The sequence below is a fragment of the Watersipora subatra genome, chromosome 5 (assembly GCF_963576615.1).
Source record: "Watersipora subatra chromosome 5, tzWatSuba1.1, whole genome shotgun sequence".
Classification (NCBI taxonomy): Eukaryota; Metazoa; Bryozoa; class Gymnolaemata; order Cheilostomatida; family Watersiporidae; genus Watersipora; species Watersipora subatra.
The window spans coordinates 34,461,388-34,487,376 of record NC_088712.1 but is presented as its reverse complement, the minus strand read 5'-3'; the positions used below and the strand labels follow the sequence as shown (position 1 = coordinate 34,487,376).

The following is a 25,989-nucleotide window of genomic DNA, read 5'->3' as shown; positions in this document are numbered from 1 at the left end:
TAATTTGACATAATACTCAACTCTTGCCCACATATTACTCACCCGTTACACCTTCTTCACAAACATGTTACTAACCTGTCACACACCTGTCGCACACATGTCACTCAAAAATATCCCACATCTGTCATCCGTTTGTCGATATACATGTATACCTGGATAAAAAAGCAGCCACTATTGGCTCTAATCAGGTCTTGTAGTAAACTAGTACATACAAATAGACCTTTCAGCAATTCAGCTTCACAGTGATAATAAATAAATTTTATTACAGAGGTAATTGTAAAAAACCCTAATATGTACATTTAAGCTCATATGTCTTTTCTTTCATAATGTCTAGAAAATATATATCTATGTAAAACAGAGAAAGACTATATACAAACATATTTTTGTTAGTTTTGTCGAAGAGTAAAATTCAGTAAAATAGGCTCACCATAGCCTGAGAGTTTAACATTGAAAAAGGCTCAAAAACCAAAACAACCTTATGCAATATAAAACAGATGCAAAGTCTCATCTCACTCTTGAAAGGGCTTCTGGCTTCTGTCACATTTGAGTGGTCATTCTAGTAAAAGCTAGATATGATCAGCTCACTCAATTAAATAAATGAAAAAGAACGATATCAATTTATATAATATCTATATCCGATATATCATCTATCCAAAGTATACCTACAGTAATGAACTCGCCGGTAAATAGGCTTTTTCTTTTTATTTGCTAGCTACCTTGTACGCTGTTCAGAATCTTTGATGAACGAACATAGTATATCTATTGCTTCTTCTAGGCCATCTCCAGTTGTAGCAGAAATTGTCTGCACATGCCACATCCGCCTACAACAAATTCATACCGGGCAGGAAAAGAAATGGGTTTATAAGAAGGTATGACAACTCTCAAGTAATTGATAGGCTCATGAGAAGCCTAAGGTTGAGCAAGAAATTGCTGACTGTCTAAAGTTGTGGGCGGACAGCAGCTGAAACAAAGAGTTGACTTTGTAAGTTTAAACTGAGAGAAGCAGAAGTCATTAAGGATAAAAAGCTTCGACTAAACTCAACTTAGTTCTGTCAAGTGCGACCAAAGCTCCGATCTTATTGCATTATTTATTATTAGGACATACAGCATCCACTTTATTTTTTTACTGTAATTTATACTGTAAATAATACATTACACAGCCACCAAACATCATAAAATCTTTTAACATATTGCCTTATCCCAAACTTGCTCGTTCCTACATTGGTGGCACGAGTTTCAAAATCCTGCATAAACTATATCCAGAATATTTCTATTTATACTTCCACACATATGACAAACATAGTTTTATATTATGTGACATCAACATACAACATCCACCATCATATTTCAGTTTATGAACTTTCTGTTACTACAATCTTCAATTCACTATCCCTGCTTCTCTGCATTACTATTAGATTACCAACTTTTAAAACACTTTTGTTCAACTCACCCAATAATTTCTCATTTTTGTAACGAATACATCCTTTTGTTGGTGACTACTAATGTCAATAAAAAGTTATACATAGCAGCATTAGTCCAACTGTGACATGATCACATGAAGGGGTGGGTCTTGTGTACCCCGTCCTTTAAAGCTGAGCATTTTGTCAGATTATGCTGCTACTGCCAGGCTTTTTACAATATACCTTACTACTAGCAAGATTTAACAATATTATGCGAATTTATTCAATTTTCCGTAATTTCCGCATTATAGAAGTTAAAAGGTATTTCAATGTTATCACTATAGATGAATAATCACAAACAATTTTATTTTAAATAACAGTTTTTGTTCATCGAGATAGTTAAGGATTTTTAAATTTAGTACAAAAACTTTTTTAACTTGTTTTCAGATTTTAGTCAAAATACTTATTTATTGCTTAGCTTCCAAATAGTTACGTTTCCGTGATATCATGTCTTAGTTTATGCTCTGAAATGATAAGCACTGTCCGAACGAAAATAAAGAAGGAGATGTGACCGGAGTCAGTCAACCGCTTCTAAGAAGTTGTTCAGAGATGCATTACAAACAAAGCTTCGGCCTAGAGGTCTAGAGCTCCTGCCCTAGAAACAACGGGTTGGAGTTCAATTCCTAACAAAGGCCATTTGTGGTGACAGGTATAACATCCAACCTTAAATTGTTATCTGTAACTGGGCATATCTCCAGTCGTCGAGGTTCCCTTACCACTGGACTCAGACATTTCCAGCTAAGATCACAAACCTATTGCCCTTGTAAACATACTCAGCTTCTGCTTGGAGTAAGCTAAGCAGACATCACACTCCATCTTGGAAGAATTGTTCATACACAACCAGATGGTCTTTGTACTTATACCGTATGTTGCTAGTTCATCGATTGCAGGTGCATGTATTTAGAATGTGCATAGTATTTGTTAGATTAACCATAAGTGTTTTTCAACATGCAGCGATTTTATTGTTGAGTTGTATGTTACTGTCACTTGCATCAGCATGCTTGGCTGTATTGATGGTTCTTACTAGTAAGGGCATACAACTCCAGATACTCATGAGCACACATTTGAAGGTCCTAATTGAAAATAGATTACTAGTATAAAGTACAAAATTGTTTTATAACATGTGATTATAATTAGCCAATAAAATTCTACTTGTTCAATAACTAAATCCTATTGGTCAGCCAAGCGTAACTAGTTCCTGTTTCAACTAAATAACAGACCTGAATCACCTTATTTCAGGCTATTGATAGGTTTAATCTTTTATAGCTTTTCCCGTTGCTGTTGTAAGTGTTTATATCAAAGAGAAAGGTAGCCATAAAGGGTTAAAGATTAAAAAAAGTGTGTGATCAATCCTCAAAGGTCTGCTTAGCTTACTACAAGCAGAGCCTGAGCGTGTTTACAAGGCTCTGTAGTCTTGGATAGACATTTTCGCGTCCAGTGGTAAGGGAACCTCAATACTTAGAGACACACCCAGTTGCAGGGAGCAGTTTAGGTTAAATGTCACTTTTGGCACCTGTCACCTGTCACCTGTTGCCTTTTTGGGAATTGAACCCTAACCTGTTAGTTGCAGGTCAGGCATTCTAGACCACGAACCACAGACGTTCTCACAAGTTGTTTTTAAAACAGACATATGCTTGACTTGACATGAGTACCAATGTGTTTGGAAGGTGCTCTTGATGGAGTTGACGCTGAAACCATCATGACTGTGGTTGTTCAGACTTTTAGCATTTCTTGTGTTTAATTGGCAGGTTTACCATCTGCAAATGCACTTGTTTCAAATCAAAGCTTGCTGGAAATTATGAGTTCAATGTTCGCAAAACAAACACTATAGAAAACTTTCATTTAAAATTAGTCATGAATTTGTGTTACAGGTTTTAAAATCCTGCGTAAACTAGTACGTCCAAAATATTTGTACTCACCCTTCCACACATATGGGAAACGTTTTTTACTATTCAGTGACATCAGCAAACCACATTCACCATCATACGTTTCAGTTTATGAACTTTCTGTTACTACAACCTTCAATTCACTATCCAGACTTCTCTGTGATACTATTAGATTATATATGAGATATATATGAGATATATATATATATATATATATTATATATATATAATACAAGAAACGCCTTCGGCAGGTCTTACGGAGCCAGCTCAATGCCAAGAACCAAGTCATGGCAATAAATACCTACGCACTGCCAGTAATAAGATATCCAGCAGGCATAATAAAGTGGATCGAGGAAGCCATCAAAGAAACAGATATAGCAACTCGTAAACTGCTGACCATGCATGGAGCACTCCACCCAAAATCTGATACTACTAGATTGTATCTTGATAGGAAAGATGGCGGTAGGGGACTCAAAAGTGTACAGCAGACAGTGAAAGAGGAAAAGCAAAGCATTAAAGCATATGCAGCCTCCATGGCCATCTCAGATAAGTTGCTAGCTGAATTTCAATCGGCTGCTCTTACAACGGACCTACGCCCTGATGATGAGAAAATTGACTGGCACACGAAACCTCTTCATGGTGCTTACCACCAACAAATATCTAAGGTTGGCGATCTTCACCAGACATATATGTGGCTGAACAAAGGAAACCTAACGGCCAATACAGAGTCCCTAATCATGGCAGCCCAGGAGCAAGTGCTCCCAACAAGGCAACTCCAAACGAAAATCTATCACACTAGAGACGATCCTAGATGCAGACTGTGCAAAGATGCACCTCAGACCACCCAACACATCATCAGTGGATGCAAGCAGCTAGCAAGGAACGCATACACTGAGCGACATAATCATGTCGCAGGTGTTGTGTATAGAAGTCTATGTGATGAGTATGGCCTTAATAAACCACAACACTGGTGGGAAGCTCCTGGTAAGGTCAATGAAAATGACCGCGCTAAGATCCTCTGGGACTTCTACATCCAAACTGACAAGCATGTCCTAGCAAACCAACCAGATATAGTGGTGGTAGACAAGGAGAACAAGAGAGCTACTATAATAGATATAGCAGTGCCCAATGACTACAATATAGCCAGCAAAGAAAAAGAAAAGGTAGAGAAATATCTCCCTTTTAGAGAAGAAATTGAAAAATGCTGAAATGTAAGAACAACTGTAATCCCAGTAGTCATTGGGGCACTAGGCGCAATAACACCGGCGCATAAAATGTGGCTTGCCCAAATACCAACAACAATCAACTCAGGTGAGTTGCAGAAAAGTGCGCTATTGGGAACAGCTAAGATCTTGAGGCGAGTGCTCAAACTCCCAGGTCTCTGGTAGGAGACCCAAGTTAGAGCAGAATTTATCACCCATACGGGGTATCCGGGGTGAGGAAACAATTTTTTTTATATATACAGTGAAACATGGATAACTCAAACTTCATGAGACCGAGCGAAAGTGTTTGAGATATCAGAGCGTTCAAGTTATCAGAGCACAGTCACAAGTGAATGTATTTATCAGTAGATACATATACAAACTACATGTATATATAAAACTAAAGTATAGGTTGTTTGTTGTAAGTTAAAGGGCATCTGATGTAGAGTTTTAAAGTATTTATCAGAAAGTATAGAAATTTTTATACATTTGAGATTTGTGTGTTGTTTTAGGTGATGTGACTGCCAGAACTTTTTCAGATTAAAATTGGCAAAACCTAATCGCGGTTAAAACGCTCAGAAGACATTTTTTCTTCTGAGTGTTTTTCTCGAGATCAATTTTGCAAATTTTAATCTTAAAACGTCTTGTCAGTCACATCACCTAAAACTGCAAACAAATCTCAGCCCAATAGAAAAATATCTATTCTTTCTGATAATTTTTAAAACTGGACATAAGTAAACATTTATGACCAATGCAAAAAAACATGCATTACATCTGATCAGTTGTTTCATTTAAAAAACTTATCGAGTGTAGTCTGTGACAAGGTATTTTTTTGACAAAGATCAACAGTGTGACTTATTGTAGAAATAGATTTTAAACAGTTATGATAGTCCTTAAAAACTTGTTAACCTTTTTTAACAAAATTGGCCCATCGATAGGTACGCCTTCACTACGCACTTGTCTAAACAAAGTCAATAATACACCATCCAAATCATCGCGCGACGTTGAACGATCTCTTAGCCTTGATGAATTTTGGTCACATAACGATCTTATTCTTTCTTTTTGTTTAATCCATGTTGACACTGTACTTTTTCGAAGATTTTCTCTTTTTGATAATGCTGATAGCTTTTGTCCTGCTTCGATTTCCTTGAGTACTTTAAGTTTGTCAGAAGGTTTCCACGCTTTTCTTTGCTTGCATGATGCCATCGTAAAGCGGATGTCTGTTGTAGAGGACGCCAAGCCATGAGCCTATTTGTGACATTTTATCTTTATGTATCCGCATATAATCACTGTTACAATATGTATTTTGCATGCTGTGTCTATCTTTATTAAACTTTTATCGCTAATACCTTCTAATGTTTATAGCTTGGCCGTAACTAAGCGAACGTCTTAGCGACCCTATTAATCATTTTTATACGATTTCTTTTTCGGTTCCATTATACGGGGGAAATTATATGTACACTATACGCGTATAAAAAGCGCTTTCATTAAGAAAGTAGAGTAGTCTCAGCTCCGCGACTAGTGGAAACTCCTTCAAAATAAATCGAACGGAAACCACGTTTGTGAATTCGGCAAAAACTGTTCGAGTTAACGGTGCCGAGGTCGAGTTATATAAAGCCATTTATCATTGCGTGGGAACGGACCAAGCAAATCCATTCGAGTTAACCATGTGTTCGACATATCCGAGGGCGAGTTATCCATGTTTCACTATATATATATATATATATATATATATATATATATATATATATAGTACATGAGAATGCATATAGTCATGTATGTATATATATGTCATAGAAGTAAACCATTTTATATCAGTCTGCAAACTGGAAGTTTTAAAGAAGCAAGTTAAAATAAATAGCATATAATTATTATCTTTTATATTCTTTTGTCTCTACGCTATAAGATTCAAGTGTGAAAATATTTCACTGGTCACATTTTCCTCTTTCGAGACTTTTAGACAAACATTCAAATGGTAAACCTAGCCTGTATGCTCAATCAACAACAGGGAGTCTCACCTTCCGGTGTATTCTTGAAGTGCCAGAGCTTGGGCGACCTCTGTGCTGGCAGCCGAACCAGGAAGGTCGCGTTTATTGGCAAGGACAACGAGTGGAATATTCTCAGAGTTGGACGAGTCTAGGAGAAAGCTAAGTTCTTCTTGCGATTCATCAAATCTGTCTCTGTCAGAGCTGTCAACTACGTAGATGATTCCTGAAAGAAACAACACGCGCTGTCTGATCCTACGGAAACATCTGCTGTTGACAATATGTAAAAATGAAATTGTTACAACTTAAACCAAACTACTCAGTATGTTGCTTGTATAGTGTTGTTATGCATCCTAGAGGTCTTTACTATGTACTATGTACTATGTACTATGTACATGTATATGCTTGTATAGTGTTGTTACGTATCCTGGAGGTCTCTACTATGTACATGTATATGCTTGTATAGTGTTGTTACGCATCCCAAAGGTCTCTACTATGTACATTTATACAGATTTGATGGTTTATAAGCAAGACATAGGTTTTGTTTTTCATGGTAAAAATTTCACTGTAAAAGAAGCATTTTTACTATCATATTGCAAATCGAACGATAAAAGGATTATAAAGTAAAATTCAACTCAACATGAAGGACCTTGTGGGCTCACTCTCTATTTTCCTCGCCCAAAAACCTCCCTGTCGTTTCGTTCCGTGAAAATAAAGAACGGTAAATAAACTTATACACTAAGAATGCTGACTCACATACTCATGACTCACATACTCATGACTCACATACTCATGACTCACATACTCATGACTCACATACAATGCAACCATATCTACCGAACGTGTATGTTGAATCTAAAACTTTCTGCTATTATTGAATGGATAGTTCTGTTGCTATGACAGAGCAGCTACATGTACCTTGACTGTAAACATCTGACTCACCAAATTCTTAAATGCGCTAACTATATGTTAGATACATGTGCTTTTTAGTAGGAAATACAAGATTCTAGGAAATCTCATCGCTTGTACATTTGATAATTTAATCAGAAATTGTATTATGGGAAAATCCATGGTCAGTGAGTTGCTAAGGAACCAAATGTTGAAACTCTGTTTACGTAGTTCGCTTTTCAATAGAGTAGAATTGCTTATCCTTCTCGGGTCTAACAAATACTCGCACCACAAGCTTTTGCTTCCACTGTTTGGTGGAAGCAAATGGCATACAAGACTTCCAGCATATCAAATAAAAATTCGTTAAAAAGTAATTTCATTCGGCACAAAACAGAGTTTTATGGTTTTACACACTTTTACAGAATGAGACCATTTTTAATGCTTTTCTATATATATTTCATTATAGATATATTATATATATGTAAACCCATTCATTCATAAATGCACTATTTTATGTGTATGATTACTAAATGGCGCAAATATCTGCTATCTAGCTTCAGTAGACGGAATATTACAAAGAGCATGTGAGTTATGGGGTTACACACTTGGGTTTGTGTATCAGAGCTACATTTTACATGTCCACATAGTTGCTATAACAAAAAAAAAGATTTTGGCCTTATTGGCTTTCAATTTGATATGAATATTAATGTTTTTGTATAAATAAATTTGATAATTTATAGTATAATGAATGAATATGAACTTTATTTATGACTGGTGTACGAAGCGAATGAGGTCATAGAAATTATAATAAAATGGTAAAGCTGACTGCTGCCAAAGGTGTTCAGCAAATAATGAAAAAAGGTTTTTTTTCATAAAAAGATATTGCCATAGGACATATTTGATTTTCATGCTTTTGTTCATAGAATTTGACAAACACGTAGTTTTCTTGCTTCAAAAATGCTATAAACAAGTACATAAGATAAGATTTGAAACGTGTCTCTTGCTGAATGGAATCCCGACATAGCTCTACTAATAGCGTCATAATGTTACACCTTGAAACATATTACAAACACCTGTTAGCATTAATAGTAATAAAGGCTATAAGAAACAAATTACCCATCACATACATAAATTGTAGCTGAAAAATAATTTCTGTAAACTGGTCTTGAACTAACAGAGATTGTACATCAAACCTCTTGCATAAAAAGCGATCTAACGAATGCTCAGTGAGCGTTGCTTCACATGTAATTATTAGGATACAGTTGTTTCAGAAGAACTGTGAACCTCTTTCAGCAATCTCTAAAAGCTGTGCTATGGCTGAAATGATAATGACAAGCTCAACGACAACAAAAGCCATTAATATTCGTCTGTCACTATCCTATGTCACAATGACTCACTGTGATGTAAAGCGTTTCCTGCTATGACGATGTCAATGTCATTGGCGAGGCTTATAAACTTTTAAAACGATTTGTCACTCTCGTGGTTTTTATGACTAATCATAATTTTATTCAGCTTCTACTTTACAAAGCTATTTCAGGAGTGTTTGATATTTAAATTTGCTGTCTATAAACACAAGCATGCTACGGGTTGTATGAGCCTCTTAAACACAAGCATGCTACGGGTTGTATCAGCCTCTTAAGCACAAGCATGCTACGGGTTGTATGAGCCTCTTAAACACAAGCATGCTACGGGTTGTATCAGCCTCTTAAGCACAAGCATGCTACGGGTTGTATGAGCCTCTTAAACACAAGCATGCTACGGGTTGTATCAGCCTCTTAAGCACAAGCATGCTACGGGTTGTATCAGCCTCTTAAACACAAGCATGCTACGGGTTGTATCAGCCTCTTAAACACAAGCATGCTACGGGTTGTATGAGTCTCTTAAACACAAGCATGCTACGGGTTGTATGAGCCTCTTAAACACAAGCATGCTACGGGTTGTATGAGCCTCTTAAGCACAAGCATGCTACGGGTTGTATGAGCCTCTTAAACACAAGCATGCTACGGGTTGTATGAGCCTCTTAAACACAAGCATGCTACGGGTTGTATGAGCCTCTTAAACACAAGCATGCTACGGGTTGTATGAGCCTCTTAAAAACAAGCATGCTACGGGTTGTATCAGCCTCTTAAACACAAGCATGCTACGGGTTGTATGAGCCTCTTAAACACAAGCATGCTACGGGTTGTATGAGCCTCTTAAACACAAGCATGCTACGGGTTGTATGAGTCTCTTAAACACAAGCATGCTACGGGTTGTATGAGCCTCTTAAACACAAGCATGCTACGGGTTGTATGAGCCTCTTAAACACAAGCATGCTACGGGTTGTATCAGCCTCTTAAACACAAGCATGCTACGGGTTGTATCAGCCTCTTAAACACAAGCATGCTACGGGTTGTATGAGCCTCTTAAACACAAACATGCTACGGGTTGTATGAGCCTCTTAAGCACAAGCATGCTACGGGTTGTATGAGTCTCTTAAACACAAGCATGCTACGGGTTGTATGAGCCTCTTAAACACAAGCATGCTACGGGTTGTATGAGCCTCTTAAACACAAGCATGCTACGGGTTGTATCAGCCTCTTAAACACAAGCATGCTACGGGTTGTATAAGCCTCTTAAACACAAGCATGCTACGGGTTGTATGAGCCTTTAAACACAAGCATGCTACGGGTTGTATGAGCCTCTTAAACACAAGCATGCTACGGGTTGTATGAGCCTCTTAAACACAAGCTTGCTACGGGTTGTATCAGCCTCTTAAACACAAGCATGCTACGGGTTGTATGAGCCTCTTAAACACAAGCATGCTACGGGTTGTATCAGCCTTTTAAACACAAGCATGCTACGGGTTGTATAAGCCTCTTAAACACAAGCATGCTACGGGTTGTATGAGCCTTTAAACACAAGCATGCTACGGGTTGTATGAGCCTCTTAAACACAAGCATGCTACGGGTTGTATGAGCCTCTTAAACACAAGCTTGCTACGGGTTGTATCAGCCTCTTAAACACAAGCATGCTACGGGTTGTATGAGCCTCTTAAACACAAGCATGCTACGGGTTGTATGAGCCTCTTAAAAACAAGCATGCTACGGGTTGTATCAGCCTCTTAAACACAAGCATGCTACGGGTTGTATGAGCCTCTTAAACACAAGCATGCTACGGGTTGTATGAGCCTCTTAAACACAAGCATGCTACGGGTTGTATGAGCCTCTTAAACACAAGCATGCTACGGGTTGTATCAGCCTCTTAAGCACAAGCATGCTACGGGTTGTATGAGTCTCTTAAACACAAGCATGCTACGGGTTGTATGAGCCTCTTAAACACAAGCATGCTACGGGTTGTATGAGCCTCTTAAACACAAGCATGCTACGGGTTGTATGAGCCTCTTAAACACAAGCATGCTACGGGTTGTATCAGCCTCTTAAGCACAAGCATGCTACGGGTTGTATGAGTCTCTTAAACACAAGCATGCTACGGGTTGTATGAGCCTCTTAAACACAAGCATGCTACGGGTTGTATGAGCCTCTTAAACACAAGCATGCTACGGGTTGTATCAGCCTCTTAAGCACAAGCATGCTACGGGTTGTATGAGCCTCTTAAAGATCAACTTGTACTAAATTATAGTAGATTTTATCACAAAGTATCGGTATTCTTTTATCATTTGCCATTGTTTTTTATGTTTTAAAGTGATCTAACTGCCAGGATGTACCGAGATTAAAATCGACAAAACTTGCGCATGGTAAAACGCTCAGAAGAAAAATACGATCGAAATGACATCACAGTTGCTATTCGCTATAGTTGCACGCACGCACGCATGCACACACACACACACACAAACACACACACAAACACGCATGCATGAATACAGAAATGTTTGGTCTCAAAACTCCATCTGATTTCTTTCTTTAGACACCTAACTGTGGTCTAACCTTATGTTAGTTTAACCTTATGTTAGTCTAACCTTACATTGGTTTAACACGAGACGAGACGGTACAGCTATAACCATAGATAAGAATGGAGCGAAATATTTAGTGAATGACATTAGTGGGAACTAGTAGCTTGTAATATAGTGCAGTAACTTCGCAGACAAGTTGGAGTAATTCCATAACAATTAGCAGGGAAGAGAAAAGTCATTTTTAAAATGTAACAAAGTGTAATCACCATTTCTAGAATGAACAACCGAGAAGTAAGCGATGCCATAATATTTCAATATATACTAGCGCCACTGACATCGAAAATTTGTGCTGTATAAATTCTCCTGCATAACAACTTTTTGGCTCTATGCTATATAACTCGGGTTGTTTTGATCTACTAACACCTAATCTATAGCCTACATCAATTGTAGATCCAAATAAAAACTCGTGTCAAGCCAGTTGAATGATTGATGATAGATAATAGATGTACACATTGATTGGCTACTGACTAGCTTTGTGTACATGTGTATCCTGTTCATGATGACTCATTACATCGCCAATTGATCGATTCTTTAGAGAGATGAACATAAAAAGTTGCAGTTTGAGAGAAAAACTTTCAACTACCAAAAACCCAATCATAGACTGGAGTAACCAATTGTTGTTTCACAAATACCCCTTTTTAGTTCTGGTTAAAGTTGTTGGTTACACTGCTAAAAGATTTTTAACTTTTTTCAATTCAAAGATGCCGACTAAATCTAGTTTTTAAAACTGTTGGCTTGTGATGTTATATATTTTATGTTTTAAGTGGTTTTTGTACATAAAATACTAATGGCATTTATATTAGGTAATTAAGTGTAGAGTGTAGACTATATAATTGTATTCATTATGTTGATTAGTTGTCTCTTCATGGCCGCTTGCAATCTCTTCTCCTGGTCAACAACACCGACATCCTAAGATGGGCTGGCCTCCCATCCACGACAGACATCTTGATAGAAAAGCCTAAAATGGCTGAGATATGTGCACAGGATTGAAGCGGTTGCCAAGAAAACTATTATACTCACAACTCTATAAAGGAGAGAATAATCAGGCAGACCCAGATTGAGATACAAGGATGTAACTGAGCGTAATATGAAGTTGAGGGAACTATACACAAACAGATGGCATGGGGAGGTGGGAAACACAGCTGCATGGAAATCAGTTATACACCACTGTTTCTTTGAAGACCAGTTTAGTTTAAGGTTCAACCTTGCACAGCCTTCTCAGGTACCCTACCACCTAGAGGCTACATTGTACAGCTTGCATCAGCAGTAATGTCTATAGCTGTATGAGAACGTATTTTATCAAATACGTTCTCATACAGCTACTGCTTACATAGAGAGGCCATCTTGAGACACATGCTTCTATGCATTCAACTGGCCACAAACAGAGTACCCTAAACCTTTCTGTTGTGTTCAACAAGGCTACTGAGTAGGTATCCTAAACCTTTCTGTTGTATTCAGCAAGGCCACTGAGTAGGTACCCTAAACCTTTCTGTTGTATTCAACAAGGCCACTAAGTAGGTATCCTAAACCTTTCTGTTGTATTCAACAAAACCACTGAGTAAGTATCCTAAACCTTTCTGCTGTATTCAACAAGGCCACTGAGTAAGTACCCTAAACCTTTTTGTTGTATTCAACAAGGTCACTGAGTAGGTATCCTAAACTTTCCTGTTGTATTCAACAAGGCCACTGAGTAGGTATCCTAAACCTTCCTGTTGTATTCAACAAGGTCTCTGAGTAGGTAGCCTAAACCTTCTTGTTGAGTTGAGATTTTCGCAAGTATTACTTTGACAATCCATAAGAAAAAAGGACATCAGAGTAATAAAGAGTAATTTGACTGACTCGTATGCCAGACTTTCAAGAGGAAGAACACTTGAGTGCTGTAAGTAAAAGGGACAGCAAAGTGTTTCATCTCAATACTTAACATTTCTGATTGCAATGTTAAGGTAAATAATTTTTCGGACATAATGTTAGTTACATATAAATTATGACAAGACCTGCGGCCACAGAAAGTATTGTAACTGTTGTATACATAAATGTATAGAGTGAGCATATCTGCCTTTTAGCAAATTCCTTTTTGTGTTGCCAGAACAGCTAGGCTAATACATGTACACATTTTTTATATAAGGTTAGACCTTTCCTGTCTCAACCTGTCTCCTGTCCAGACCCTTCCTGCCTGTATTGCCTTGACTATCTGATCTGGACAAGCAGGCAAGAACTGCTCCCATATACAGTTTACATACCTGTATTTGAGGTAAACAACAGGTATCAGATTACTAAGAAGGCAATTGTACATCTCTGATAGTCTCTCATAGGTCAACAGAGGTTACTGCTTGGCAAGTTGCCAAGCAGTAAAACTAGCTGATTAGCATTGCTTCCTCAGTCATCTTACATCATCAACTTTTAACACAAACTATTGTAGAGAACTTTATTTTTGTACTATGTAACCTTTACTTCTACAAATGCCAATATTTTATAGCGTTGATGAATGACTAGATACAGGTATCCAGCTACGGCTGGTTCCTGCTTTAGCATTCGCAAGACTGTCAACTGTCAAACTTCACCATTAATTTAGCACCCATTTACTAACTACATGTAGATGAGCACTATCATTTATATAGTAGTAACAAACTTGTTCCAGCGGCAGATATTTTGTTACTTAAAGCACCTGCTTGCCATTGTCAAATTTGTGCTCTATCCTCATCTTCTTTAAAAGGTCATTCAGAACAAATTTTAAAAGATTTTATTGGAATGTACAAATGTATTTTTATGATTTGAGATTTTGTTCATTGTTTTAGGCGATCTGACTACCAAGTGTTTCAAGATTAAAATCGACAACACTTGCTCGCTGCTAAAATGCTTAGAAGAAAAAGACTTCTCCTACAATGACATGAATAGTCGCACTTCCTGTTTGTCCCTCTTGAGTTCAAGTAGCAGTGTTACGCATCTCTATTCACATAGAATTCTTTTTGTATTTGTTTGCGATTATTGACATAAAGCTTCAAATATGATTTCAGATTCATTGCTATCGCCTCAGATATATTGCTATAACCTCAGATACATTGCTATAGCCTCAGATACATTGCTATTGCCTCTGATGCATTGCTATAGCCTCATATACATTGCTATAGCCTCAGATGCATTGCTATAGCCTCATATACGTACATTGCTATAGCCTCAGATACAATGGTATAGCCTCAGATACATTGCTATCACCTCAGATACATTGCTATCGCCTCAGATATATTGCTATAGACTCAGATATATTGCTATAGCCTCAGATACACTGCTATTGCCTCTGATGCATTGCTATAGCCTCATATACATTGCTATAGCCTCAGATGCATTGCTATAGCCTCATATACGTACATTGCTATAGCCTCAGATACAATGGTATAGCCTCAGATACATTGCTATAGCCTGAGATACATTGCCATAGCCTCAGATACATTGCTATAGCCTCAGATACATTGCTATAGCCTCAGATACATTGCTATAGCTTCAGATACATTTCTATTGCCTCAGGTACATTGCTATAGCCTCAGATACATGGCTGTAGATCTTTTAAATGATTAAAGGTAGATTTGTCCTATTGTTTTCCTCTAAATGCGTGTAAACATAGGAGTACCAGATGCTGATGAGATTACATATCTATCACTTGTAAACAATATGCAAGGCTATTAACGCCATCTTGGGCAAGTCTGGGCACGTCATTCTTCCGGCATTTCAACTGCGATTAAGTTTTGTCGAATTTCATCTAGAAGCATTCTTAGTCAGATCCATAGAGTTATGCACAGTTATCACTCTAGGGGGAGATAACTCTATGGTCAGATCACTTGAAACAACAAATAAAATCTAAAATGATAAAAAATCTATAATCTAAAGTATTAAAAAGCTCTCCTAAAATTAGACTACCGAATGCCCGGCATTGCATGGGTAATAAAAAATATTTTTAGGAAAGGGAAAACAGAGCGCAAATCTGACAATGACAAGCAAGTGCTTTAAATAAAAAGCATTGTGTCAAGCCTCAATGATATTCAAGATCACAAAAAAACAACATTTGTGTTTTCAAAAAAACTTTCAAGTTGTAACCGATTGTCAACCTGAGCGAAAACATGCATTGTTACCGAGCGTTACATAATATACTGGTTATATTAGTAATGCCATGGAAAGCATGAACTAGACATATCGATGCTGAACATGCATCTGCGTAAATAAAGATTATAGCTTAGTTGATGGCAAAAGGTTTGTGTAAGTTTTATCTCTACTGCCAAATGCTAAAGCAATGGTTTGGCTCAGCCCACATAATGACCCTGATGTATCTATTATATACACATATATTTTATAATATTATAATAATTACAAGAGGATTAAAGCTACTATCGATGTATAATATTAATGCAGATTATAGTGTTTTATCCATAGGCTCTAAAATAGGTCATAAAGCTGATTTGAAATAAAATATTGCTAAAAAGGCTAGGGCTGCATAATATCCTAGGCTATGAAAGTGATATGGTATGTGTGCATATGGTATGTGTGCATATGGTATGAGTGCATATGGTAAATGTGCATATGGTATGTGTGCATGTGGTATGTGTGCATATGGTATGTGTGCATGTGGTGTGTGCATGTGGTATGGTATATTATTAGTAAATTTTCTCACAGTGGTAATGTAGTGACACTTGGATGTACCAGTGCTGAAGTGCTACGCCGGTCTGACAAGTAGATCATGTTTCCATAGGGTGCTATAGAAGAGCAATGGTTGTACAACGCATTAGGTCAAGGCCGTTGTTTCTGCATATGTTCAACATATCCAGATACCAGATATGCAGATTACATGTATAAGATATGCACGCAAAGTGTGGCTTTGTTGGTCCTTCCTTGGAAAAAGGTTGTGGCATATCGCACAGGTGTTTCGCTTCCAAGCAGTGATACTGAATCACAGCAGGATGAGAGTGACACAGCTGTTTCCATAATGGTATTGCAGCACCATACGAGGGTGTGTGGCTATTATATTGCTGGCTGCCAGAAGCCATAGTAAATGTTGAAAAAAAAATTTGCATCCTACGAGACTTGAACTACCAACAACTGGCTTTCCACATTAGCGCACCAACCACCGCTTCAATCAATCTCATTTCATATTTCAGATTTATTGTGCACATACTTATACTCGTGCTTTATTGACACACATGATGATCTCTCACAGCTGACTAGACTACCAGGGTATATACCAGGGTATAAACCACGGTACATACCACGGTACATACCACGGTACATACCAGCGTACATACCAGGGAACATACCAGCATACATACCAGGGTACATACCAGGGTACATACCACGGTACATATCAGCGTACATACCAGCGTACATACCAGGGTACATACCAGCATACATACCAGGGTACATACCAGGGTACATACCGCGTACATACCAGCATACATACCAGCATACATACCAGGGTACATACCAGGGTACATACCAGGGTACATACCAGCGTACATACCAGGGTACATACCAGCGTACATACCAGGGTTCATACCAGGGTACATACCAGGGTACATACCTTAGCTGTATCATCTTCATGTCAGCTTCATCCCAAGTCTCGAATGTCTCAGATCCCAAAAAAACAGTTCGAACAAAAGACCCAAACATTGTGCTTCGGATGCAGAAAACGATTTGGAAATCGATCAACCTGGCTGCAGTTTTAGAAATTTTCTATTTTGCTTCACATGTTACCTTATTATTATATTTTGACAGAATGAAGCACACAAACTATTTCTACACTTTCTGTGTTGAGCCAGTTTTGAACCAACTGTCACGGGCAGGACAATACTGGAGCATATAAATACAAGTGAGAGTGAAATTCAGTGTACTTATATATTATCTGCTCTCTTAATACACATTTAAGGCAGCAAAATCAGATGATAATCTTGTAAAGTTGAATGCTGATAAAAAATAACTGAGAAAAATCATTTTGGAATTTAAGCGATTCACTTTATGAAAGTCGTTTGTAATGGAATGCAATTGAAAGCCGATACCAGACCATATAATGTCACTGTTGCAAATAAATACTGCGCTTTGCGTACCTTTGGACTGCTGTAGACATCTTTTCCACATGTATTTAGCCTGAGAGCCACCTCCAATATCCCATACCTTGAAGACTGCTCCGTCTTGGGGAGTTAAGGTCTCAATATTAAATCCCACAGTTGGCGTCACCATGGGTAAAGCTGTTCCAAATTTTAGTCTATATAGAACAGTAGTTTTCCCTATCAAATACCAAACAATCACAAATGTTGATAGCTTTCTTAAGAATTTGCGATTACATAAAATTAAATAATGTATCTATATATATTTATTGAACAGTTTATAATTATTTTTTTATTGAAAAAATATTTTACATACAGTGCTACCAAATGATAAAATAAAAAGAAGTATAATGGAATGCCTAATCATCTTAGCCATAGGCACCTAATTAGTTTTAATCACCCCAACTTAGTCTCAACTTAGGCAGTTAGTTAGCCTTAGGCACCAACTTTAGGCACTAACTTAGTCTTAGCACTAAAAGTGAAAGAGCTCAAATCTCGCATTTGATCAAGGTGTTTTTCAAACATTATATTTGATGTCACGAAAAAAAATTCTATTGATAAGCCATTGCTAAAAATTATTTTAAAGTCTACACATTTCAAGACCAATAAATTCAGAACAAAACCAAACATGAAGCAAAGGTTGAAAATTGAAGTCTTGTCTAGCCCAACTTTTTTAAGCCGCATCATCTTCATTTACTTACTTAAAGAGGTTTTAGCGTGCATTCACTCATGATTGAGGACACTTATTGTATGTAGAGTAACACATACCTGCCCCACCTAAACCTAGTATCATTATACTCTCTGCATTCACTCATGATTGAGGACACTTATTGTATGTAGAGTAACACATACCTTCCCCCACCTAAACCTAGTATCATTATACTCTCTGCATTCACTCATGATTGAGGACACTTATTGTATGTAGAGTAACACATACCTGCCCCACCTAAACCTAGTATCATTATACTCTCTGTATTCACTCATGATTGAGGACACTTATTGTATGTAGAGTAACACATACCTGCTCCTCCTAAACCTAGTACCATTATCTTCTCTGCATTCACCCATGATTGAGGACACTTATTGTATGTAGAGTAACACATACCTGCTCCTCCTAAACCTAGTACCATTATCTTCTCTGCATTCACCCATGATTGAGGACACTTATTGTATGTAGAGTAACACATACCTGCTCCTCCTAAACCTAGTACCATTATCCTCTCCGGACTCCCAAAAGCCGTGGAGAGCTTTGTTACAATAGAACCCATTTTCCTAATTCCTTACTTGTTGAGAACCAGTCTTAGACTGCCTTCCAAATCAAGCTGGTAAACCACTATATATCACATCTGTAGGTTCTTGCTACGCTTGAGCGAGCAGATAGATACACAAAAGAAATATTTCCTTGTTTGAAATAGAGCTTTACCAAAAAAGATTACAGTGAAGTGGTTTAGAGCCAGCCATGGGCTGCATTCATAGTTTTGTTCTATGTGTGGTGAAGTAACAAGACTGTGTGACAGGGAAACCCAGTTAAACTAGGGGTGGACATGTTTAGTTTGACCTACAATTTCACATTCAGCAAAGCTGCCAGGCACTTTTATTGGAGAAGTGTGATTGATATTTCTACAACTTTGTGATCCCAAGTCTAGCCATTCTATGAAAGAAGATACAAAGAACAGCTGATTAAACTTCCAGAAAACCGTTAAACATATCGCCTTATTCCAAACTTAGTCATTCCTACATTTGTGTTACAGGTTTCAAAGTCCTACATAAACTATGCCCAGAAGGTTTGTATTTATACTTCCACACAATGGCAAACATCGTTCTTTATTCTGTGACACCAACATTCTACATTCACCATCGTATGTTTCAGTTTATGAACTTTCTGTTACTACAACCTTCGATTCACTCTGCAACTCTATAAGTAACCAACTTCTAGAACACTTTTGTTCAAATCTCTCACAAATTCCTGACTTTTGTCTTCCCATGTTTGGTTAACATGTAACAAAAAACATCCTTTTGTTGATAATTAATAATTCCAATAAAGAGTTATACATGCATACTTATATACATACTTATATACATACTTATATACATATTTATATACATACTTATATACATATTTATATACATACTTATATACATACTTATATAAATATTTATATACATACTTATATACATACTTATATACATACTTATATACATATTTACACACATACTTATACACATACTTATATACATACTTATATACATACTTATATACATACTTATATACATATTTATATACGTTTTTATATACGTACTTATATACGTATTTATATACGTACTTATATACATACTTACATACGTACTTATATACATTCTTATATACATACTTATATACATACTTATATACATACTTATATACATACTTATATACATTCTTATATACATTCTTATATACATTCTTATATACATACTTATTATGGCATATTGTGACATTTTCATTAAAAAGTATTGAGCTCATTCATTAAACATGTTTCAGTTTTGAGCACTAAATATTTCTACCACTTTTGATTATTTTAAAATAATATTTTCCTTAATAGTAGTTTTCGAATATCATTAAGTTTAATAAATTTTACATGTAGATTTTGTGTAAAGCTCTAATTTTTTCACTTTTTGAAAGAAAATTATGCAAAAATAGCATGAAAATAAGCGAAGCTTTGTTTGGATGCACCAAGGAAGTGTCTCATTATCTGTAACTAATAATACGTTATGTTTGAACATACATTTTGCATTTTTATAACAGCCGTTTGGGTTATTGAACAGGAGAGCATGTCATTGCGGTGTTTTCAGCTCAGCTTTACAAACAGTGTGCATATAGAAATTGCCGAGTCTGACAGAAGCTAAACCAAAGCACTTTTATTTTTCTGCATTTGGCTGTGTAATATTGTTGTACAAAAAGTTTTACTCATACGAGTCAGTAATACTAGTTTTGAGTTTTTATTGTAATATCCCTTGTTGGCCAATCGCATTATCAAGTGGACAATAAGATTATGACGAATTAAAACATAAAACTGGTCTTGGAGTTATCTGTACTTGTCTATATAAGCTGAACTGCAAGGGGGACAATGAATATTAATTAGCTATTCTTACTTGACCACTCCTAATATCGACATAGAATAATGCAGAACTTAAAAATATAAGATGATTTAACTTCTCAAAGGTTCCTAAAGAAACAATTAATTGTTGAGTTGCTTAAATACAGTAAATTTGTAAACAAACGATCAAAGAAATTACACTAAACAAAGAAATTTGAGTGACAAAAATGAATTTTTTTTAAAAAGGTTTGTGATCATTTCAATGAGTCTGGTGTACACTACCTGCAGACTTTTTTGTAATATAAAAGAGTGAAACATTTATAAAAGTATTAGTTTATCACTTTCAAATTGTTTTAAAGTACTTTTGGGGAAATTTAACAAATAGCAACTCTAAAACTTTTTATCTTAAAAAAATAGTAGCACTTGCTAAATGGTTATTGAGGCGCTTTTTTACTGTTCTAGCAAAAATATAGTTGCACGCAATCATTGAAGTTAACTTAATTATTTAGGTTTCAACAGGTTTCCGTGATTGGCTTCACATGAATACTTCCTTGAGACTGTTACAATTGTCTAGTATAGCTTGTTGCATACATTTTTTATTTTAGAAATATTTCACCCGAGGTTTACCAATGCAACTTATACCTGTGACTACTATATCCATGAGAGACAAGCCTTGCCATCACCTGTACCGTTGATTACTATATGGATGAGAGACAAGTCTTGCCATCACCTGTACCTGTGATTACTATATGGATGAGAGACAAGTCTTGCCATCACCTGTATCTGTGATTACTATATGGATGAGAGACAAGCCATTAATCACTGTTAGTGAGTGTAATGTATGGCCTGTAAGTAATACTGCTCCAGCAGCCTATAATGGCTACAATTCTCTATCTCTGAGAGAACAACTCCGACTTTTAATGAGAGCTCATTGTTCAAAAATTCATTCAATTATTTATCAAATATAATAAAAAACACAATGCGATAGAATGATTAAAATAAATCTGATGATATGATGACAACAGCAGTGTAGACCAGAATACTATGAAAATTAACATAAATAAAAAATCAAAATGTTGTAGTACATCAGCTGTGAGAATATGTAAAGAAAGTTATACAACTATAAATCCATGCCAAAAAATGCAGCCGTGTGACACAACATTGCATAGCAACTTTACTACAAGAAAAGACAACGACCATCGTTGAAAGATTATGTATTAAGTGTTACATCTCACAAAGAGCTTTAAAAGTGAGAGCTCTGACGTTTCTTAAACTCCTTAGTGTAGGCAGCAAGAATGTCCATAGATTCATAAAGTCCCTCTCCATTCGTAGCACAGGTTGCTTGTACATGCCATTTCCTGTAATGCAAGTATAATGACCTTGGGTTCTTCATCACACAATATGAAGTAGCGTTTAATTCGAGTAAAAGCCTCAGGCAACATTATATAATGTTTAGACTGGACAGATGTAAAAATATATTTAAAGAAGGAGCACCAATTTTCATAAGACCAACTTGGTGTTATGACGACACAGCGCTATGGTAACATGTTGCTAAAGCCACACCACATGCTGTCATGATCACATGCTCCTAAGGTCACATACTGCTATGACCACAAATTGTCAATGGTGACAAGTTGCTATGGCGACAAGTTGCTATGGCGACAAGTTGCTATGGCGACAAGTTGCTATGGCGACATGTTGCTATGGCGACATGTTGCCATGACGACATGTTGCTATGGCGACAAGTTGTCAATGATGACATGTTGCTATGGCGACATGTTGCTATGGTTACATGCTGCTATGGTTACATGCTGCTATGATGACAATTTGCTATAGTGAAATGCTGCCATTTCAAGTTTGATCACCAAACTATCGAAAGTGCACATAAAAAGAACCATAATAAAATTACTATTATTATTGTGGCTCATTGTTAACTGTGACTCCCAGTGATTGGCATACGGAGGTATTGTGTTTCTCACCCAAAGGTGTTTAGTATTTAACCATTTCCAGCATTTTGAGAGGTTAACTTTTCCCATCAGAAAGCATCAAGAATCGCAACAGCTTAAATGCGTCTATCTTCATTAAACTAGGAATGCATCTTCTACATTATATCCCAAACATAAAAGTGATCATAATGCCTGATCCATAATTATCCTCCGCATCTACAACTAGCCTGGGATTCACTTAACTCATACCTGAAGGTTAGTTTGGAGAGCTTTAGAGCTTCAGCTATCTCAGAACAGCTGGCAGCATTGGGCAAGTCTTGTTTGTTAGCGAGTATGATCACCGGTACACCAGCCATCTCTTCTGCTTCTAAGACTTTGGTCAGTTCGTAGTGAGCCTCCTCAAATCTCGACCTATCACAGCTGTCGACCACATAGATCAGCCCTAACAATGCAGATGGAAATAACTAAACTACAAATGTAGACAATCTACTTGAATCCCATACATGCATTTAAGAGAACCTAAAGTGATGTCCATAAAAGCTAGGACTTGAATTACTTCCAGTTTATATTTACTGCATGACAGCTACAAGAAACATTAACCATACACTTTTTTACCTTGGGTGTTCTGGAAATAGTGCTTCCATAGAGCCCTGATTCTGTCTTGACCACCAACATCCCATACAGTGAATGTGAGACCTTTTTTTGGAGTTATTGTTTCAACATTGAATCCGATAGTAGGAATCGTTGTGACAGCTTCATTCAACTTCAGTTTGTACATAATGGTTGTCTTTCCTACAATGATGCAATCAAAGTTACCTAATAACTCATAAAAAGTAATAATAATAAATAAACTGATAAATGATAAACTAATAAATAATAAACTAATAACTCATCAATTAACAATCTTTTGATAAAATACAATTTGAGGCAAAAGCTAATCATAGAGCTAATGTACATGTTCAAAAAGTACTACAAAACTAACATTCATAAGGAACAGGCCTGGCAACCATAGAGTGGGGAAAGGAGTGAGAGTTAATTTTGATGAACAATGAAAGCGCGAGGATTTGTTAACCGGGGTAAATTTTTATAGCGTATATAAACACCACGGCGAAAGATAATAATTATAACTCAATATGGCTGCTTGAAGATTGGGGCAAAAACAGGTTTGCTTGAATAAAAGGTGCAATTGCGTGATATGCGTGAGGCACTGGCAATTGCGTGTTTCTCACGCCCACTGCATGAGAGTTGGTAGGTCTAATAAGGAAGCAGAATTGTGCGAGAGTATAACGTTGAATGAATATTTCCATTGGTACTAACCTGCAGCATCCAGACCCACCATCAATATCCTCGCTGGATCACTTCCAAAGCTGTCAAATAACGTACTCAATTTAGACATGAGCAGTCCCATTTCACTGTTGTGATCTTTTTTTAACTAATCGGACCCAAAAACGTTGTGCGCATCAAACCCGTTGACGTGATTTCTTTTGTATGACAAATTATTTACTGTGTAGAACAATTGAAACTTATCCCACTTCACACTGGCTTCTAATAAAATATAACTAAACATTCTCTTTCAGGTCACTCTTTTTATACGCAACCAAATACAATGGTGCAATTACACAATGCTCGATTACACTGTACAAAAATGTGTTGGCGTATTCGTCGTAATAGACTCCACGCGTTTCAAAATTCCTGTGACAGCACGCAATAACGTTTCTGTTTTATTCTCAATTTAAATTTGTATGTCCGAAATTTGCTCAGACTAGTTTTAACAGCTATAAAATGGATGTGATGAAATTTATAAACAATAGCGTTCCGCATAGAGACGCTTAGACCGCCTATTGTTAAACCGAAAATAGTCATTTTTTGTAACGAAATAACCGATAATTTCGTTAGGGAGATATTGTGAAAAAATGTCAGCATGCTTCTTCTCTGCATTGGAAGAGGCCAACAGCTTTATAGGAAATGAAGAGCTACGAACAAACGTTCAATGGTCGACTTACAAAACAGAGAAGAAGTTCTCGGAGACTATAACATTATTCAACGATATGATTGGCTTTCGGACAACGGCCTGTGATTGGCTGCGGAAAGCTATTGTTTATAAATTTCACCAAGTTATGTGGCTACTAGTTCATAGCAATCTTTTAGGGTGTGTGGGATATAGTAGAGCAGGAGAGCATCAAACAGCTGTCAAAAAAGTGATTTATTCCTTTTGAAGGTGGGCTAAGTGATAAAAGTGGCTTCTAGATCAGAAATTTGAGCTGATTTCAAATATCTGGTTTCTACACCTCTCAGATTGTTCTTTTTTGAGCAATATAATTAATATATTATTTTAATTAAATAAATGTCTGTAATGTTTTATGTGTCTCTACCAACAATGTGATAATGAAAATGACATATAAATACTAAATAATTAGCAATAACCTAAGTTGGAATCAATTCTGGTAACACTAAAATATTTATTCTTCAAATAGCATAATATTAGAATTGTATTATATAATATTACTAGCTGCATTACCCGCCTACAGTAACAGATTCACGGGCAGCATAAGGTTTATTGAGAGTTGGCTTTCATACTGTAAAACAACTCCAAATATGCAGTTACATCTGCCTCTCTCCTTCTCTCCCTCTCTCCCTCTTTCCCCTCTCTCCGTCTCTCCCCTCTTTCTCCCTCTCTCTCCCTCCCTCTTCCCCCTGTCCCTCTCTCTCCCTCTTTCTCTCCCTCTTTCTCTCCCTCTCTCTCTCTCCCCCCTCTCCTCCTCGCTCTCCCTCTCTCTCCCCTTCTCTCCCTCTCTCTCCCTCTCTCTCTCCCTCTCTCCCCCCCCCTTTCTCTCTCCCTCTCCCTCTCTCTTCCTCTCTCTCTCCCCTTCTCCTCCTCGTTCTCTCTCTCCCCTTCTCTCCCTCCCTCTCCCCCCTCTCCCTCTCTCTCCCTCCTCTCGTTTACGTGACCTTCTCGGTACACGTTGGCAGTAAATATTAATTGCATGTAAATAACTACTCGTTAATTTATTTTATTTAATAAATAGTACATTTGTATAGCTGTATAGACACCTTTGTATAGGCCGCAGAACTCAGGAAGGCGCTTTTTAACACGGCAGAAAATTTGCTGTTTAAAAAGCGTGCTAACCGGGGATTTCGGTTAATGCGCCCGAGCGGTGAAAGAAAAACAACAGAATCGCCACGCCTTTATATAAGCCGCTTGGCTCAAATCGTCAGAGAAAAGTAGCGGCTAATAGTCCATATTACGAAGTTACGATATTTAGTATTCATATTAGTTTGGTTGGCTTCGTTAGACCGAATGGAAAAAGAAAGACCGCTCTATAATTTATTTACTGTTACTACACATATTAATTCAGTTCGCTTCGTACGACCGAAATTCGTACGACGATAAAAGGAAAGACCGCTCTATAAGGCGGACACTCAATCAAACAGACAGACAACGATTGCCGTTTATATAGTAGATAGAGAACAGCGTTTTTCTAATGGTTGCAAGAAACAAAATAATGT

At 37.0% G+C, this 25,989-nt stretch overlaps 2 protein-coding genes across 2 annotated transcripts; both read right to left on the bottom strand.

Annotated features, from left to right (window-relative positions):
• Positions 1–243: 243 nt before the first annotated feature.
• Positions 244–18,757, bottom strand: LOC137396784 (uncharacterized). The gene is made up of 4 exons (XM_068083094.1): positions 18,649–18,757; positions 17,460–17,639; positions 6,567–6,759; positions 244–821 (listed from the first exon to the last, which is right to left on the bottom strand). Exons 1-4 carry the CDS (start codon positions 18,725–18,727, stop codon positions 713–715), a joined length of 561 nt encoding a protein of 186 aa, XP_067939195.1. The 5' UTR covers positions 18,728–18,757; the 3' UTR covers positions 244–712.
• Positions 18,758–21,467: 2,710 nt separating this feature from the next.
• LOC137396855 (uncharacterized) lies at positions 21,468–24,141 on the bottom strand. Its single transcript, XM_068083161.1, has 4 exons — positions 23,800–24,141; positions 23,098–23,274; positions 22,732–22,924; positions 21,468–21,894 (listed from the first exon to the last, which is right to left on the bottom strand). The coding sequence occupies exons 1-4, from the start codon at positions 23,888–23,890 to the stop codon at positions 21,780–21,782; spliced, it is 576 nt and encodes a 191-aa protein (XP_067939262.1). The 5' UTR covers positions 23,891–24,141; the 3' UTR covers positions 21,468–21,779.
• Between the last annotated feature and the right edge of the window lie 1,848 nt (positions 24,142–25,989).